Below are 19,059 nucleotides of genomic sequence, written 5' to 3' on the forward strand. Positions count from 1 at the left end.
ATCCTAACAAATTACATGAATGTATTAAATTATCACATATACCCTGAAACTATGCACACATATTGTGCATCAATTTTTAAAAACAAAAACTTGATTGTCTGCAAAGACTGTTTCCCAATGAAGTCTGACTCACAGATCCTGGGGTTAGGACTTCAACATGTTTTGAGAGGCACAGCTCAACCCATAACACATATTTGCACATAATAGAGTGCTTAAGAGCTTCAGATCCCCCTTAATCAGATCAAATCCCAGCTCCACCACTTATAGGTTGATGGCCTGTGACACGTCACTTCACTTCTCTGGGCTTCGGTTTCCTCATCTGTAAAATGGGTCTCATAACTCTACCTACCTTGTGGGGCATCAAAGGGGCATCAAAGGATTCAACAAAATCATGTATTTGTTCAACCAACATCGATGGCACTCCTGTGGCCTGCCAGTATCAGGCACTGGCGCTGCAGCTGTGAACAAAAGACAAATCCCTGCCCCCGCGGAGTTTATGAAGGACAAAGGGGCTGCAGAGACACTTTATATTTTAAAAAATAGGCCAGGTGCAGTGGCTCATGCCTGTAATCCCAAAGCTTTGGGAGGCTGAGGCAGGAGGATCGCTTGAGGGCAGGAGTTTGAGTACAGCCTGGACAACATGGTGAAACCCCATCTCTAACAAAAATACGAAAAGTTAGCTGGGTGTGGTGGCACATGCCTGTAGTCCCAGCTACTAGGGAGGCTGAGGCAGGAGAACTGCGTGAGCCCAGGAGGCGGAGGTTGCAGGGAGCCAAGAATGCAGCACCGCACTCCAGTCTGGGCGACAGAGTGAGACCCCCTCTCATATAAATAAATAGATAAATAAATACATAAATAAATAAACAAACAAACAAACAAGTAAAATATCTAGGCTAGCAGAGGGCAAAGAGTGAGATTATTTCTATGTGCATCATTGACGGCTGAAAAATAGAAAAATGACTCAAGTGATAGCCTCAGCAAAACATTTGCATGAAGTAAAAGAGGTGGCTGTTAAGTGAATCCCTATAAAAAGAGAGGGGGGAAAAGGTCTGTAACAAGGAGATCGTCCTAACTCATGGCATGCTCGCAGCATGGTGCCTGGCACCTGGTGATCTTCTGCTGCTCGTGCTTATAACTCTCCCCAGAAAGGAAGTCGCAGGAACATGTCCACCGTATGCCCGTGTGAAGCCCAGCCAGCCATGCTCCCAAACGGCCACCTTTCCCACCACAGTCCCAAAGCAGCCAGGAAGGCTCAAGAAGGAACAAGGAAGGCCAGGTTGGTGGCCTTGGAGGAGTCTGCTCCCTGCCATGCCTCCCCAGGCCGGTGGTTAATTCTGCAGCTGCACCCCCAGCCAGTGAATTGTTCTCAAAGTGCATGGAAACACTGCTGTTGGAAAAACTGTGAAGAACAGTAAGAGGGCAAGGAATTAAAATGCCGAAAGAAGCCAGACCCCAAAAGCCATCATATTATAGGATTCCATTTACAGGAAACATCCAGAGGAGAAAAATCTATACAGACAGAAAGTAGATTGCCAGGGGCTGAGGGAGAGGCTTGGGGAGAAACAGGAAATTGCTACTAAAGGGTCTTTGCTTTCTTTTGGGGGTGATGAAAATTGGGGTGATGGCTGCACAACCCTGTGAACATATTAAAAACCACAGAATTGTACACTTCAAATGGGAGAATTGTGTGGTATGTGAATTATATCTCAATAAAGCTGTCATTTAGGAAAAAAAAAAAAAAACAGTTGCCTCAGTTCTAAACTTATTTCTGTGTGAGAACGCCAAATCACTGCCATCTCTCTGATTAGGGCTGAATTCATTTCACAATAATTTTTAAAAGAGTATTTTCTCAACACCTGAAATAGGCCCTTTGATGTCTGTCCAAAGCCCTCCTGGGAATTCTTATCTATTTAAAAGAGGGAATGAGTATTACGAGCTTGGCTTTCTTGGCTAGCCAGACACCCATGTTAATTTCCACATCTCCACATTACTATGGCAACAGAGAGCTTCCACTGAGAGCTTTTTGGGGGGCATCAAAATGGACTGCAATTTGGACTCAGGGGGGTCCACAGCCTCTCTGCCCAGCAGCCCCCAGACCCTGGCTACCTTGAATCAGGTGAAACAGAGAAATCAGAGAAGCGGGAGGATGTAGGCGCCACTGGGTCTTCACTCCATCCTGGCCCAAACTGAGTCACCGTCCCCATGCAGGAAGAGAAGTGTTAGTCACATCTTTCAGAGGCTGTGATCTAAAACAGCGTATTGAGCACCTGAATCAGTCTCCATGTCAACATGACCATATTTTTAGGCAGGAGTAGGCAGCTTCTCGGGCCAATTAGAGTAGTACAGCTAAAAAGCAGGCAGTAAACAGCTGGGAGAAAGGCAGTCAGCCACTGGGAGTCCACTGTTCTCACAGAGGAGTCTCACAAATGCAGAAGCTCCCTGCCTTGAGGTACCCAAAGAGTCCACCACACAAGGCCCAGGAGGCCTGAAGTCCATCCTATCAGGCAGAATCATTGGGACTGAGAAGGGAAGAGGCAGTGCATAAGACAGGCCCATAAGATGGGCCCCACTGATCCTCATCTCCTGGTGAGCCTTATGTAGCCCCCTCACACCTTGTACCAAGATGGATCTGTGTTGTGGCCAGTAGAGTAGAGCAAAGGTTAAAGCATGCCTTTTGAAGCTAGATCATAAAAGACATCACACTCTTGGGTCATTCATGCTGGAGGAAGCCAGCTGCCATGTTGAGAGGACACTCAAGCAGTCCTATGAGCCCACATGAGAGGAACTGAAGCCCCCAGCCACCAGCCATGTGAGCCACCCTGAAAATGGAGCCTTCAGCACCAGTCAAGCCTTCAGATTACTGCAGCCCCAAACAATGCCTTGACTTCAATCTCAAGAAAGTCTGCCAGCTAGAACCATCCAGCTAAACTGCTCCCAGATTATTGACCCACACAATATAATGTAAAGAAAAAAACGTTTGCTATTGTTTTAAGCTACTACGCACTGGGGTTATTTGTTACACAGCAATGGATAACAGACATAGGGTGGATGTCAGAAATTGTCTCAAGAAGATGACTTTATGAAGATTTCTCCTCCTTCTTCCTTCCCCTACCCTCAAAGCATTTTTACAGTAGAAGGTGACATGTTAATGGGTAGGGAATCTAGAGATTTGGATTTGTATTCTGGCTCTGTCCTTAGTTTTCCCACCTCCGAAGCTGAGGAGCTAACATGTAACCTGAGATCTCTGAAAGCCTAGGGTCTCATAATGGTCAAAACCTTAAGTTTTGAGTCAGGAAGACTGGTCATGAACCCTGGCTCTGCCACTTGCTTGCTGTGTGACCTCAGACTAATTACTCAATTTCTCTGAGCCTCATTTTCACCTTCTATAAAGTGGGTTTAATAATATCTGCTTCATGGCATTGTTACAAAAATTCCACCAAATACCCTACAAATTACTTAGCACACAGTAAGTGCTCAGTTGTTACCACTACCAAAAATGAGGTAGCATGGTGGGTACGATTATTTCCACTTGTAGCTAAGATACAGGAGGCTCAGAGGAGCAGTCAGAGGATTTCGTTGGTCTGGATTTTCCAAAGCCCCCCCACCCAAATGATTCTTTGAGAAACTTTGTCCTAGAGAAACTTTCACACATGTGTCAAAAAATCATACAAGTACTTCACTGCAGTCTGTGATAGGGAAAGATTGGAAACAATCCAAATTCTCATCAACAGGTAAATGGGAAATAAATTGTAAATGGAACACTATACAGCACTGTAAAACTAATGAACCAGAACTATGCATATCAGCATGAGCATAAATCTCTAACACATAATTCTGAACCCCAAAATGCAGAAGGATCCACAGAGTATACATCATGTGTAAAAATCTGTAGAATATCATTATATATTATTTATAGATACATGCATATGGACAAAAGCAAAAAACCATGCATGGGGGCAGAAGCACCAAATTCAACATGATAGTGACCTCTGGGAGGGAGGGAAGGGCATGTGAAGGGGAGGCTTCAGTGTATTGGTGACATGGTATTTCTTAAACTGGATGGCAGGTACACAAGTGCCCATTGCACTGTTGATGTCTTTTGGATATCAAAAATATTTCATCATTTAAAAATAGATGTGGCCAGTTGTGGTGGCTCATACTTATAATCCCAGCACTTTCGGAGGCTGAGGTGGGAGGATTTCTTGAGCCCAGGGGTTAAAGACCAGACTGGGCAACATAGTGAAACCCCATCACTACAAAAAAAAAAAAATTGTTTAAATTAGCCGGTCATGGTGGCATGCACCTGTAGTCCCAGCTACTTGGGAGACTGAGGCAGGAGGATCACTTAAGCCCAGGAGGTTGAGGCTGTAGTGAGCTGAGATCGTGCCACTGCACTCCAGCCTGGGTGACAGAGTGAGACCCTGTCTCTACAAAAAAAAAAAAAATTAATTAATTAATTAGCCAGTTGTGGTGGCACACATCTGTAGTCCCAGCTACTTGGGAGGCTGAGGCAGGAGGATCACTTAAACACAGGAGGTTGAGGCTGTAGTGAGCTGAGATCATGCCACTGCACTCCAGTCTGGGTGACAGAGTGAGACCCTGTCTCTACAAAAAAAAATTTTTTTTTAATTAGCCAGTCGTGGTGGCACACACCTGTAGTTCCAGCAACTTGGGAGGCTGAGGCAGGAGGATCACTTAAGCTTAGGAGGTTGAGGCTGTAGTGAGCCGAGATCGTGCCACTGCACTCCAGCCTGGGTGACAGAGTGAGACCCTGTCTCCACACACACACACACAAAAATTTAATTAGTCATAGTGGCACACACCTGTAGTCCCAGCTACTTGGGAGGCTGAGGCAGGAGGATCATTTAAGCCCAGGAGGTTGAGGCTGCAGTGAGCCGAGATTGTGTCACTGCACTCCAGCCTGGGTGACAGAGTGAGACCCTGTCTCAAAAATAAATAAATGTGCATGGAGAAATATGGAGTAGAATTGTGCATGTGTATTTTTTTCTTCTCGTTTTTTGTGGATTCTGTATCTGTAATGATCTCATGTTGTTTTTAAGAAATAAAATAGTTGTTTGACAGGTGAAAAGCAGTTATGTTTAATTTTTTCCAAGTAAGAAGTATCACTTCCCCAAATGATTTGCTCTGAAAACAACACTCATCGGCATACCTGAGTTTTGAAATACTGGTGATTTGAGACCATATGACACAAGAAACGTCCTGAGGCCAGAACACAAGCCTTTAGCCCAGGGACACTCACATGGGGTCCCCCAAGCCCTGTTTCTTGGGGATACCTCAGAAACTGGGTCTGACCCCACCAGGTATGTCTTGTTTGTTTGTTTGTTTGTTTTGAGACGGAGTCTCGCTCTGTCGCCCAGGCTGGAGTGTAGTGGCGCAATCTCGGCTCACTGCAAACTCCACCTCCCCGGGTTCACACCATTCACCTGCCTCAGCCTCCCAAGTAGCTGGGACTACAGGCGCCCGTCACCACGCCCGGCTAATATTTTGTATTTTTAGTAGAGACGGGGTTTCACCATGTTAGCCAGGATGGTCTCCATCTCCTGACCTCATGATCCGCCCGCCTCGGCCTCCCAAAATGCTGGGATTACAGGCGTGAGCCACTGTGCCCAGCCCCCACCAGGTATGTCTTAAAAGGAGGATTAATCAGTAGCAGGGAGAAGGGCTGCTGGGCTCTCTTTTTCAGCCACAGCATTAAGTTAAAAAGAGAAAAAAAACCAGGGGTAGAAGTGAAGCAGCAAGAACAGGTGTGGTGTATTTTCTTTTTAATGACGTCGAGTCATTCTGCAGCCAACTCAATGCCATGTAGCCTCAAGCCGGGGAGTTTTGTTTTTCCTAAGCAATAGAATCCGACTCTGCCAGCAAGAAGCGCTTGACTGCTGTTCCTTAAACATGCAGAAGGGTTTTTTGTCTTGTTTTGTTTTGCATAATGGACACATTTCCCATGCAGCGACTTTCTGGGTTCTTTGTCATATGTCAAGGTAAGCGTTTAGAAAACTCCTCCGTGGGCCACGGGGAGGCAATTTTCACCTAATACAGAATGCTTAAGATGGAGAAAGCCAACTTTTCAATATCGCTTCAGGGACCATATTTTGTGCATTCAACACAGCTGAATGCAGACAAAGTCAAGAGTTAAAATTGAGTGTAAACTCCTGACAAGGAGATTGAAAGGGGGAAGTGATGGCTGGTGAATTACTGCCCCCTGGTGGCCACACACAGTAATGTGCTCATTTTGCTGTAATAATCCTTTTGAGTCTTCCTGTTTTCCCCTGCCATCTTCCATTACCCTCTACAAAGGGGTTGCAATCTGGCGGCCCTGGAAAGCCAGCCGGCAGCCATGCCAATTGCCTTAAAATCTGGAGATACTGCGTAAAAAATCTAGGCCTCACATACCTTTTGAAAAATTGAAAACTCTGTCCACTTTTAGACTGCATCCCAGCTAATAAATATGGGTTCCAGCTGAGAAGCTGCTGCCCACTTTAGACAAGGTATGTGCTCTCAGATCTGCCACACTCCCCACCTCTCCCTATTGTCTCATGGCCAGTAAGTTTTACTCATTAGCCATTCCTGCATAGCTTCTGGATTTACTACTCGTAGCCTAAGCTAATTAAAGAGCTAACAAAGAGAGGAGGGTGCCTTCAGAAGCAGACGATTACATTGCTTTACACCTGGGTGTGGACAGGAGTCGACCAGTCTCATAATACCCAGCTCAGTGAGGATAAGTGACTTGTTCAAGGTCACCCAGCTAGCAAGCGGCGGGCCTTGCATTTCAATGCACATCTGTCTGATCCCAGAGCTTCACTGTTTTCTAACATACCAACAGTCACCCATACCTACCAGGCCCTCCTCTGGGGAAGGTTTTTACAAAGACATACTTGGGCCATCAGGAAGTGCAATTCAGAGGACTCCAAAAGAAAAATGTTCATGACCTTTGTTGAAAAGATTAAAAATGAGAAGCCACCAAAATAATCACCACCCTGATTTTGTTCCTTAAAAACTATGGATCTTATGGTCAGGCACGGTGGCTCAAGCCTGTAATTCCAGCACTTTGGGAGGCCAAGGCAGGCAGATCACTTGAGGTCAGGAGTTGAAGACCAGCCTGGCCAACATAACGAAACCACGTGTCTATTAAAATACAAAAAAATTAGCCGAGTGCAGTGGCACACGCCTGTAATCCCTGCTACTCAGGAGGCTGAGGCAGGAGAATCGCTTGAATCCAGAAGGTGGAGATTGCAGTGAGCCAAGATCACATCACACTCCAGCCTGGGTGACAAAGCAAGACTCTGTCTCAAAAAAAAAAAAATTAGCCTGTGTGTGCCTGTAGTCCCAGCTACCAGGGAGGCTGAGATGGGAGGATCACTTAAACCCAGGACATGGAGGTTGCAGTGAGCAAGATCACGCCACTGCACTCAAGCCTGGGCAACAGAGTGAGATCCTATTTCAAAAAAGATAGATATGTGATTGATTGATTGATAGATAGATAGATAGATACATACATACATACATACCTAGTTTGCTCTGTGCCAGATGTATAGAATCTCATTTCACCCTCACATAAAACCCTGTAAAGCGGTAATATCACATTGTGTGCAGTTTACAGAAAAGCCTAGACAGATGATCAACTAGATCAAGTCACTTGCTGAATGTGATTCAGTTTGCAAGTGGCAGAGCTGGGATTTGAACCCAGGGCTATGTGACTCCTAACAGTGACACCCACAACCACCACCTAGCCCTGCCTCCAAGAGCAGTACCTGTCACAGAGGAGGTCAGATCTTGAAGCATCAAGCCTTCTGCAAATCCTGAACTGGCCAAAAGCAAGGTAGGCCGTTTGTCCCCATTTTACAAGTGGGGAAAGTGAGGCTAGGAGTAACATGCCCACGGTGACACAGAGAGTAAATGGCAAAGTCTGAATTTGAGCTCAGGTCTCTCTGACTCCCCAGAATCTGAACTGCTAATTTCTAAATACTTAGTGTTTCTGGGGCACCTCCCTAGATGTTTAATTTCAGTATTTGTGGATTAAGATGGAGGTTTCCATTCTCTGCTTCAAGGAAAAAATTTCTCTATGGGAAGCCAAAAGAACTAGCCAGATCCTTCTGGAGAGGATACAAATTAAAAAGTCAGGGAGGACCGAGGAGGTGGCTCATGCCTGTAATCTTAGCGCTTTGGGAAGCCAAGGTGGAGGAAGAGCTTGAGGTCCAGAGTTTGAGACCAACCCTGGTGACATAGCCAGACCCTGTCTCTAAAGAAAATAAAAAATCAGAAATAGGTCGGGCGCGGTGCCTCACGCCTGTAATCCCAGCACTTTGGGAGGATGAGGCAGGCAAATCTTCTGAGGTCAGGAGTTCGAGACCAGCCTGGCCAACATGGTGAAACTCCGTCTCTACTAAAAATACAAAAATTAGCCGGGCGTGATGATGTGCGCCTGTAATCCCAGCTACTCGGGAGACTGAGGCAGGAGATCGCTTGAACCCCGGAGGCGGAGGTTGCAGTGGGCCGAGATCGCGCCACTTCCCTCCAGCCTGGGCAACAGAGTGACTCCGTCTCAAGAAAAAAAAAAAAAGAAAAGAAAAGAAAAAGAAAACTCGCCGGGCGTGGTGGCACGCACTTGTAGTCCCAGCTACTTGGGAGGCTGAGGTGGGAGGATTGCTTGAGCCCAGGAGGTGGAGGCTGCAGTGAGCTGCAATTGCTCCACTGCACTCCAGCCTGGGCGACATAACGAGACCCTGTATTTTAAAAGAAAACAAAAGTTGTTTAAGTCAGAGAGGAAAAGACACAGGGAAAGAGAAAATTAGAAGAAGGCGGCAAATTCAGCAGCACGGGGTGGAGGCTAAGAACAGGGGCTGCGCAGTCAAGGAGGCTAACAGGGTGAAGGGGTGGAAAGCATCTGCTTCTTCATTTCACGCCAGGGAAAAATGAGGCACACGACAGCGGATCCGGGACGAGGAGACCCGAGGAAGGCACCGCCGTGGAACTTAGAATTTCCGGGCCAGCCACCTAGCGTGCCGCAAATCCCCAGGCGCGTCGGGTTTCCAGCACCTGCTCCTCCCGTCTGTGGCCTAGGCTCCGCCCCTCCCGCTGCTTATTGGCTGCTACATGAACGGGACAAACGCAAGCGACAACCAATGGGAGTGGCCCACGGCGCGTCTTTCCCGGGGAAGCCGAGGCGGACGCGGGAACCCGGAAATGCGAGGGAAGGACAAGTGGAGAAAGCCAATCCGCCGAGACGAGGGCTGCGGGCGGTTCAATGGCGAGTCGCCGAGGGCGGGGCCAGAGGCCGGCGGAGAAGGAGGACCCGGGAGCCGGCGGCCTCGGAGCTGGGAGCGCGGGGAAGGCGGTTGGGGTTCTGACAGCCGCGCGCGGTGAGAAGGGGGCAAGCCCGAGGGGCTCGAGAGGACGGAGCCGGGAAGGGTGCGGCGGGGCCGCGAGCTCTGGGCGGGGTTCGGGAAGGGGAGGCTCTGCAGTCTTGGAGGGGACTTGGACCGGTCCCCTCTCCTCTCCCGGCCTCAGTTCTCCTTTTCTTGGGAAGTGTGGGGGAGAGATTCGCGCCTCCTGGAACGCATTCCTTCCCCGCACACACCCCTGGCACCGGCGAACTGCCCCTTGCCTGTACCGCCCCGTCCAGGAGCCTGTCCCCTCGGGAAGCCCGCCCAGACCCCTGGACCCGCGCAGCACTCCAGGCGCACCCGTTAAAGCTCATCGCAAGCCATTTCTCATGTTCTGTGGCAAAGGGCCAGGCTCCACATAAGACTCCGAACCCCCGATCTATCAGTCATTCCCGGGTCAGTACCAGCCCAGAGCAGGTGCACAGGCCCTGCTTAGTAATAAGGTAGAAGTTGAGACCCGGGGACCGGGCTCAGAGGCCCTGGTGTTTCCTTCCGGATGCCTCTGTTTACCTCTTGTGGGCCTTCTGGAATTTAACTTATGCTCTCTGTGCCTTGGTTTCCCTTGTCTGTAAAAGAGCTAGGGGTAGCTCTTCTTTCATAGGGTGGCATGAGGGTGAAATGAGGCAATGTGTGGCCAGTACACAGCTCAGCACCTAGCACACCATAGTTGCTTAATAAGTGCTTATTGTTAGCATAGTGTTTGCATACCTGGCCCCCCTCCACTTCCACTGCCAGCCCCAAGTACATACAAGCCCTGTTGTCACTGAGGCCAAGCACTGTGGCCCACAGCCTGAGTTCCTTTCGAGATGCTCGAACTGCTCCTCCTCCTGGTGGGGTCCCTTCTGGACAGGCCAGAAACGGAAGGCCAGAGAGGGGAAGGGCACTGTGGGAGCTGTGGCTGAATATCAAGGTGAGGGCAATAAATGAGGCCACCCAACAGTTGTGCTTATCAAAGATTGGGTGTCAGAACTGCTGTGGCTGATCTGCATGTGTGCCTGTCAGTCATTTGTGTCCCAAATGTTTGACATATGTCCACAAATCCAGTGTCTGTAGTCAGAAGCCACAGGGATGTATGGAAAGGGGGAACACGTTAGAGCCGTGGGGTTCCTGAGTTCCAGGTCCTAAGGCTGTCACTTGCTCCCGGCGGGACTTTGGGCAAGGGACTTCACCTCTCTGAACCTCAGTTCCCTCACCTGGAGAGTGGGATGAAAACATCAGCTCAAGTTGAAGACTATGACCCATGGGAGGCCTTTGTTGCTTAGCACAGGGCCTGGATTACAGCAAGTGCTCAATAATTGTTGGACCACAGCAGTGTTATTTTCACAGTCACACTGCTCAGGAGGTGGCACCAGTCCTTCTAGGCTGGTCCCTCCTCTAGTGAGATCCACTCCTTGACTTGCCCCCACCCCGTCTCTCTAGTGAGCTAAAAGAGGAAGTCTCCAAACCCATCTTCCTGGCTGAAGTCACGCCGTGTCCTGAACGTGTCTATTTCTCCTGTGACTCTTGGCTCCTTGCAGATCCTGCTGTGTCTCAGCTGCCTGTGGACATGCGCAAAGGGCCTTCTCCTGAGTCCAGATGATGCTCATGCCGATGGCTTCAGTGATGGCGGTGACTGAACCGAAATGGGTCTCAGTCTGGGGCCGCTTCCTCTGGGTGACGCTGCTGAGCATGGTGCTGGGGTCCCTGCTGGCCCTGCTGCTGCCACTGGGGGCTGTGGAAGAGCAGTGCTTGGCTGTGCTCAAAGGCTTCTACCTGCTCAGGAGCAAACTGGACAGGGCGCAGCATGCCGCCGCCAAGTGCAGCAGCCCATCCACAGAGCTCAGCATCACCTCCAGGGGCGTGACGCTGCTGGTGGCCAAGACCAAGGCCTCTCCAGGTAAGAGAGACTGGCTGTCTTCCTCAATGTTTGTTAACTAAGCAGACAGACATAGAATGTGTGCCATGTCCTGTGTGCAGGGCATCGGGGTATTGTGAACAAGTCAGCCCTGAGCTCCTAGTATAGACAAGGTGACGTGACTGAGACAGTGTCACAAGTGTGGTGATGGGGAAGCACAAAGGGCTGTAGGAGCATGCCAGGAAGGCTCCCTAGAGGAAGTGACACCTGAGCTGGGACCCAGTTGTTAAGTAGGAGTCATCCAAGGAGAAGGGCATCCAAGGAAAAGGACTCCAGGCAGAGACCAGAGGTTAGCTGTCATAACTGACATAACTGTCATAAGAGAGCCTGGGGGCATTCGAGGAACTAAAGGAAGTTGAATGTGTGGAGCTGATCCTCAGGTGGCCGAGAGGGGCCAGGACAGGAAGGCTATGGCTAGAGCAGGCTCCCCACCTCCACCAGTTCTCTGTAGTGGGGACTGAATGTGCATTGTCAGATGATGGTGGCATCCCTGGCCTCTCCCCATGAGATGCCTGTAGCACCCCTACCACCACCCCAATTATGACAACTAACCAGGTCTCCAGACATCACCAAATGTCCCCTGGGGCGCACAATCAAACCACTGGGTTAAAAGAGTGAAAGAACAGTCCTGCGATGGTAAAGCCCCCAGGGTCTAGGAAGAGTGGGGAGTTGTTAACACCTTTGGGCCCCTGCAGGGGCCCAAAGGTGTGTCACCAGCACAGGACGAGTTGGAGATGTAGGAGAGGGCCTACATTGGGAGCTGTGGCCAATGGGAAAGGTCCAGCACAGAGGGTCCAGGCAGAGTAAATGCCCAGAACTTTCTATGTCCAAAAGGCAGGAGGCTAGGAAGCCAAGGAGGTGCCTCCCTGAATACAGAGTGTGGCTCTGGGGACACACGGATAGTGACTGGCATACCACCACACGGCTGGGGGATCAGTGGTACTGGGCACGTAGAGTACACACGATGTGGCTGGAAGAAGCCCCCCAAGGCCCAAGGCCAGGGACCCAGGCTGGTCATCATGGTTTTCCGTGGAGACCAGCACAGGTGACAGCCCCCCTCAATGTCCTCTGCCCCCTATTCTCCCTCACATCGCTTCTTTGGCTCTCTTCCAGCAGGTAAGTTGGAAGCCAGAGCCGCCCTGAACCAGGCCCTGGAGATGAAGCGCCAGGGCAAGCGGGAAAAAGCCCAAAAGCTCTTCATGCATGCCCTCAAGATGGATCCGGACTTCGTGGACGCACTCACCGAGTTTGGCATCTTCTCAGAAGAAGACAAGGACATCATCCAGGCGGACTATTTGTACACCAGAGCATTGACCATCTCGCCCTACCATGAGAAAGCGCTGGTCAGCCGTGATCGGACGCTCCCACTCGTGGAGGAGATCGATCAGAGGTATTTCAGCATCATCGACAGCAAAGTGAAGAAGATCATGTCCATCCCCAAGGGGAACTCGGCTCTGCGCAGGGTCATGGAGGAGACCTACTACCATCACATCTACCACACAGTGGCCATCGAGGGCAACACCCTCACCCTCTCAGAAATCAGGCACATCCTGGAGACCCGCTACGCCGTGCCCGGGAAGAGCCTGGAGGAGCAGAACGAGGTCATCGGCATGCACGCGGCCATGAAGTACATCAACACAACCCTGGTTTCACGCATCGGCTCCGTCACCATCAGCGACGTGCTGGAGATCCACAGGCGGGTGCTGGGCTACGTGGACCCCGTGGAAGCTGGCAGGTTTCGGACGACACAGGTCCTGGTCGGACACCACATCCCTCCCCATCCGCAGGATGTGGAAAAGCAGATGCAGGAGTTTGTACAGTGGCTCAACTCTGAGGATGCCATGAACCTGCACCCGGTGGAGTTTGCAGCCTTAGCCCATTATAAACTCGTTTACATCCACCCTTTCATTGACGGCAACGGGAGGACCTCCCGCCTGCTCATGAACCTCATCCTCATGCAGGCGGGCTACCCGCCCATCACCATCCGCAAGGAGCAGCGGTCTGAGTACTACCACGTGCTGGAAGCTGCCAACGAGGGCGATGTGAGGCCTTTCATTCGCTTCATCGCCAAGTGTACTGAGACCACCCTGGACACCCTGCTTTTTGCCACAACTGAGTACTCGGTGGCACTGCCAGAAGCCCAGCCCAACCACTCTGGGTTCAAGGAGACGCTTCCTGTGAAGCCCTCACCCTAGAAATCCTTCCTCAGTGACAAAGGATGTCCTGAGGTTCGGGGAAAAAAAAAACAGCATTTCTAGAAACCTAGTCACTTTCCAAAGCAAAAGGAGAAACATTCTTTACCTCTAAATGTTTAGTTTAAAAAAACAAGAAAACACTTAAGTTATGAAACCTTGTCTCTAAAATAACTTATAATTCAAGCAAGCTATTTATTTTCTTCTTTGGAGCAAGCTAGTCAGTGTTGTGTGGTGTCTGCTGTGTCTTGCTGGTGGCTGTACTTTAGGGGCAACAGTGCCACCATGTGATCAGAACACAGGTTCTGGAGCAGAATTTGCACTAAGTGGGAGGAGTGGCCAGATGTGGGACAGGGCCCAGAGCCACTGATATAACGCCTCCAAGTACTTCTCTGAAATGGGCTGAGAGGTTCTGTGACTGCAACTGGGAAGTCAGACCCAAGTCGCAGCTGAGAGAAATGGTTGAAAGCTCACTTTCTTGAGGTTTAGATTAGTGGTGACTAACTTCCAAGCAAACTTCATAGAAGAGAAAATGAATGCTGACATTCCTTACCTCCAGGAACTTTTTGAGCCATAGTTTGCAAACTTTAGTGCCAGCGGCTGTTTTTTTCCATGTTGAGACTATTTTTCTAATTAAGAATAGGGGGTAGCCATAAAGAGCTGTATGTTGGAGGGGGAAACATGGGGGGTGGGCAGTTTGGTTTTGTATATTGGCGTTTCTCTCACACTTCATTTGTAGTAACTCAGGCCAGATGTTTTCGTCTAAAAGTTCTCTGGGCTTGTCATTCCACCTGTATCATGCTGCTAGCCAGGTGTTATGCTAGTAGGCATCTGCCCTCACCCCTCTGCCTGAGTTTTCTGTAGGTAGATGTTAACCTGAGAAAACAAGTGCCACATGGACACCAAATAAGCATTTTTGATAATGAATTAGAGCACCAGTTTCTACTGAATGGAGCAAAAACCTTCAGCCATGGCCAGGCTGCATCCCTCTGGTCCTGGAGTTTCATCTACTTACTGCCTGGACCCCCACCTTCCACGGCCTTTGCACTGTCCCATGTCCCGTCCCCCATGGGGAGGCAGAAGAGATTGCCTCAGAGTGGCCTTATTTTTTTCGCAACTTGTGAAATGATGCAGTGCTCTATGTAATATGGCCGAGTCTCCAAGCGCTCCAATGGAAGTAGAATCTTCTCTCAATCATATGGCACAGCTGCCAATATGACTGCTGCTATTTAGAGTCAGAGTGGTGGAAGTCACTGGGTCCCTTTCCTAGTGATGGAGCCCGTGATGTCTAACACTGTACTGCACTTTGTCAGCGTGTCAGTGATGGCGAATACGCAGTGTTGTCTGATTTGGGAATTCCATTCCTGACAGTAATGAGGCCACTGCTCTAATGTCGTTTATACAGTTATTCAGTTGTATAAATAGCACATTGAGTAGTTTTTGAAAGGTTAAGAAAAATAAGTGAAAAGATATATGAAATGGCTCCAAATAATAATTATTCAAACCTCTATAAAATATGTTTTCATACTCTTATGCTGCCAGAGGTACTTCTTAAACTCTTCTCATCTTGGTTTTATAAGCACACCAAGGAGGTCTGACAGATATGTTTGCTTCTACTATAGAGCAAGAGAATTTGCACTTTAGCTATATGTGAAGGATATTATTTTAACAAATTCCTGATTCTAATAAAGTTATTTTATTACATGAATGCCTGAGACTTTGCTGTCTTATTTGGGAGATGTTCCCATCTGTCATAAGGGCAATGGGGGTATTCTGACCTTCGGCCCTATTCATAATACTGTTCTGGGAGAGCAACAGATCCAAGATGGTGATTTCCATGGGCAAGCGAGCCAGAAGTTGGATAAACCGCCTACCTAGGTGGATAAGGACAAATTACTGATTTTTTTTTTTTTACTAAGACTCAATTAACTGGAGTAGTTTTTCATGTTTCTATTTACCATCAGTTCTGGATTTTCTGCAGAAAACACAAACCCACTCATGTGCTCCTGGAAATCCATTTCTAGAACAGTCAACACCCCGAACCTAAATTGGGTTCTGCTCAAACCCGAAAAGGTTTGCCCCTGTAACAAGCCTGGGTTGACATCTGCAAGTATGACATTAAGGTCAGAATACTGGCTGCAGGCAAGAAAGCCAAACCGTTAATGTGAAGCAGCGAAAAGTAAGGCCACACTCACCCATAGTGATGTTCATGGCTCTTCACGTGTCAGGTCCCCAACCATGAGGGCTCCCTCTGAGCTACCCAAATCATCTCACCAGCTGAACAGCCTTCCAAACAGCATCACAGAGAACACTGCAGGAAGAACACGTGGGACAGCAAAGGTTCTTGCTGCTGTCAACAGCCAGCGCTTGAATTTAATTCAGAAGTCTAGTAAAAAGTTTGTTTTGTGTAAAAAAGAGACGGAGGGGAACTTACATTTTAAAAGATGTAAGAGGCTTACGAACCAATAATTTACAGGGAGGAGAGCTGATATTTATAGGAAGGTGGAAATCTGAGTGGACAGTTGACATTAAGGGATTACCACTAATGTTTCTAGGAGTGAAGGCCTTTCAGTCCTGAGACACCTGCCACAACATTACTGGACGAGCACAATGACATCTGGAACATGCCTCAATATAACAGAAGGTGGAAGGGAGACAGACATAAAGGAAAAGGGGCTGGGAGTTGAGGAATGCTGGAAGCTGAATGGTAGGCACACAGGAGTTTATTTTACTGTTCTGTCTACTTTTTAATCGGTTATATTAAAAAATGTTAAGTTAAAAAAATATAGAAAAGCCCGACTGATGCACAAAAACTTACTTACACAACAGATAAATGAGGAGTTGATTCCTATGACATACACAAGGATTCCCTGACATCTTTCTCCAGAGTGTCTTAATAAAGTAAGCTTCCCCTACTGAACTGGCAATGCTGTTTTCAAAGCAATAAATATTTGATAAAGATGTGAGGTAAAAAAGCTCAAAAGCTCCAGTGTCAAACTGCTATAAACTGAATTGTATAAAAACTGAAGACACATCACAGCTGAAATAATTTAAATCAAAGTGACAATGGGATTTGACTTACAGAAGCTCTATTTACACATCTATTAGGTAAAGCAAGGTACACTCACTTCAAAACACATCTGTATGTGAATGCACATCTGAGTACCATTCAGCAAGAAGTTTTGAAGAGAACTTCAGTTTAATAAAGCTAAATGGGGAGAATTGAAGTTTGCATTTGACATGGTATTAAACAAAACCAAAGGGCTGAACTCATGTTTAGACAACACAGGTCACTAGTCACTAGGCAAAGAAAACAGTCCACAGCAGGTGGCACAAATAATTCCTATACAAAACAAATGTTGCAAATATTCTGCTTTTAGGAAACATGAAATGGCTGACATGTCATTTACAAATACATAATATAAAAATGCACAGCCCCCTTGAACAAAAATCCAGCAAATGTTTTATAGATGACTTCCCTCAGACCCACCCCCGTAATAGGCCATTCTGGTGAATTACTAGCATCTGCCATTTCATCTTTTAAAATTAAAAGAATGACGGGCACATGTGCTGTGCAGTGTAGAAGAGAAGTGTCATACAAAAAGGGGCCGGAGCTGGCCAGAAACATTTGGACAACTGCATCTCAAAAACCGTGTTCTCGTTTCGCTTCTGTGCCTCAGTCTTTAAGATACAAACCTATCTTGGGACACCACATCCTGGGCCCAGGGAGCCTGCAGAGTGGTCACTTTTCTGCCACTGCCCTCAATATGAGGGAGCACTGAAAGGCTCTTGACTTAGAACCCCTTCCCCCTTTCTGTCTAAAGCAGAGGAGCCATCTGTGGTTGCGAGCGGGCAGCACACCAGGCCTGTCCATCCCCAGTGCACCGTGGGGTGGTGGGAGGTCCGCCGGGCCAGAGTGAAGTAAGGCATTTCCTGTCTCCCAGAGTCCCGTTCACTTTCTCAGAAACAGCTTGGCAAAATCAGCATTGGACATCTTGGGTGCCTCGGTGGCCGCTGAGGCGGCAACTGCAGGAGCCGCGGCAGGGCCATTCTCGGCCTGAGGAGCTGCAGCACTTGGGCGCTGCAGGGCACGAGGCAGTAGAGACAGCTGCGTCCTTCCCTTCCCCCTCCTAGAAGAGCAAACACTGAATGGACCTTTTGAAGCAACAATTTGTGGCCCCTCATTTATTTGTAAAAATAAGCCAAGATAGTTTTAAATATAACCAGAAGCTAAAAGGGGGAAAAGAAAAAAGGATGAGATAATCCCTGCCTCCTTAATTCTGGCTGTTAAGTAAAAACTGCTTCGACAGACTTGGCCTTGTTCAGTTTTGGCAAAGATCAACCCTGAGCACCAGTCGCACTCAGAGGGGATCAGTGTGACTATCACCTCTCAGACCTCGCCAGTCACCCGGCAATTCTGCTATCTCCTCCTCATCCCTAGCAGACAAAAAGCACAGCTTATGTGGATCATATAGCTAGGGCTGTAGACTGGCACACACGTGGGTATAAGATTTCGTTTTAAACATAGCTCCAACTGGCAAAGGGGACTTGAAAATAATCACTGCCTTTAGTTTTGTCTGAAATAAATGACAAGTGTAAATTGGCCAGTACCAGGCAGAGGTCACTGCCTAGGCTTGCATCCTGCTCTGGACGCCTTGCTCCAGTGGAACCACAGTGATTACCACAAGGAACAGCACGTCTTGGCTTTTCTGTCCTAACAGGAAGCTAATTCATGCCGGGTTAATCCCCCCATGGTCCATGAACTGGTGCCAGCCAGGACGAAGTTTGCACTAGTCTACCATGCAAGCACTTACGCTCCGTATGTCTGCGGCAAAAGCATGGGGCCACCTGGTGCCTTCCTGGTCTCCGGCTTCTCTGGAACCTTCCTCTGAGGAGGGTTGCTGATTGCCACTTTGATGACGTTCTCTTTGATAGTCATGCCGTCCATCTTCATCACAGCCTGCGACGCCTGGGATTCATTTTCATACTCCACATAGGCCAGGCCCTGGAAGAGGCAAGATTCAGAACCAAGTCAGATCCCACAGACCAGGGACGTAACCTCCTCCCACAGGGCAGGCACTGGGCTTCCTCCCTGAGACCAGCAGACCAGGCCACAGCAAATGACCAACCAACAGGTTACCTTCCCCACCACTGCATCCTCTGTCTACAGGCTTATTTCCCCACCCTACTCTCCTTCCCAACTGCTGCTACGCACTGTAACTTCAGATAACCCTTCCAAGTTCAGTACACCTTGTATGTGCTGCAGAAGTAGAAAGAAAGAAGGAAACAGACAGATGGACCAGTATAAATCCAGCAAATAAACCAAGAGGTGGATGGGACACAGGGCCAGCAGCCCAGGTGCCCAGGTGAGCCCTTGTGTTTCTGTGCCTTCACCCACTCCCTCATTTCATCCTCTTTTTCTCTCCATTAACCTGGATAAAGGGGAGGGAGAGTGGGCGGTGGGTAGACAGTAACAAAACCACTTACTACACAAAATGGGGCACAAAAGGACTTAGCAGGAGACTGAGCGTGCAAGAAGGAAGGACAGTAGAAGAGGCACTGCAATGGAGGG

At 48.5% G+C, this 19,059-nt stretch overlaps 3 protein-coding genes across 49 annotated transcripts in view; 2 read left to right on the plus strand and 1 right to left on the minus strand.

Annotated features, from left to right (window-relative positions):
- Positions 1-19,059, plus strand: part of ISCU (iron-sulfur cluster assembly enzyme) — a 627,706-nt gene that overhangs the window by 567,251 nt on the left and 41,396 nt on the right. The window contains exon 1 of one of the 45 annotated variants that reach the window (XM_050749928.1): positions 7,866-7,869. The exons of 43 other annotated variants lie outside the window; for them this stretch is intronic. The gene's annotated coding sequence lies outside the window, so the exon portion shown is untranslated. Of the gene's footprint in view, positions 1-7,865; positions 7,870-14,159; positions 14,164-19,059 lie in introns of those variants that run through there. One more of the 45 variants, XM_050749903.1, reaches the window with a different exon arrangement.
- Positions 9,200-13,525, plus strand: FICD (FIC domain protein adenylyltransferase). 3 transcript variants are annotated; one of them, XM_050749796.1, is made up of 3 exons: positions 9,200-9,377; positions 10,919-11,277; positions 12,409-13,525. In XM_050749796.1, exons 2-3 carry the CDS (start codon positions 10,977-10,979, stop codon positions 13,488-13,490), a joined length of 1,383 nt encoding a protein of 460 aa, XP_050605753.1. In that variant the 5' UTR covers positions 9,200-9,377; positions 10,919-10,976; the 3' UTR covers positions 13,491-13,525. The 3 variants fall into 3 exon arrangements, with proteins under 3 accessions (XP_050605753.1, XP_050605754.1, XP_050605755.1); XM_050749797.1 differs by lacking the exon at positions 9,200-9,377 and adding an exon at positions 9,428-9,797; XM_050749798.1 differs by lacking the exon at positions 9,200-9,377 and adding an exon at positions 9,816-10,311.
- The window catches only part of SART3 (spliceosome associated factor 3, U4/U6 recycling protein), a 382,087-nt gene continuing 379,587 nt past the window's right edge, over positions 16,560-19,059 (minus strand). Inside the window, exons 20-21 of the mRNA XM_050749669.1 lie at positions 18,302-18,492; positions 16,560-17,617 (exon numbers count right to left, since the gene is read on the minus strand). Of these exons, the coding sequence (XP_050605626.1) occupies positions 17,440-17,617; positions 18,302-18,492 (369 nt within the window). The 3' untranslated portion in view covers positions 16,560-17,439. The remainder of the gene's footprint in view (positions 17,618-18,301; positions 18,493-19,059) is intronic.

Source organism: Macaca thibetana, chromosome 11, assembly GCF_024542745.1.
Source record: "Macaca thibetana thibetana isolate TM-01 chromosome 11, ASM2454274v1, whole genome shotgun sequence".
Lineage (NCBI taxonomy): Eukaryota > Metazoa > Chordata > Mammalia > Primates > Cercopithecidae > Macaca > Macaca thibetana.

Coding starts and splice junctions, on each gene's coding strand:
- FICD (XM_050749796.1), top strand. CDS start 10,977: ATGATGCTCATGCCGATGGCTTCAGTGATGGCGGTGACTGAACCGAAA. Junction 11,278..12,408: donor CAAGACCAAGGCCTCTCCAG/GTAAGAGAGACT, acceptor GCTCTCTTCCAG/CAGGTAAGTTGGAAGCCAGA.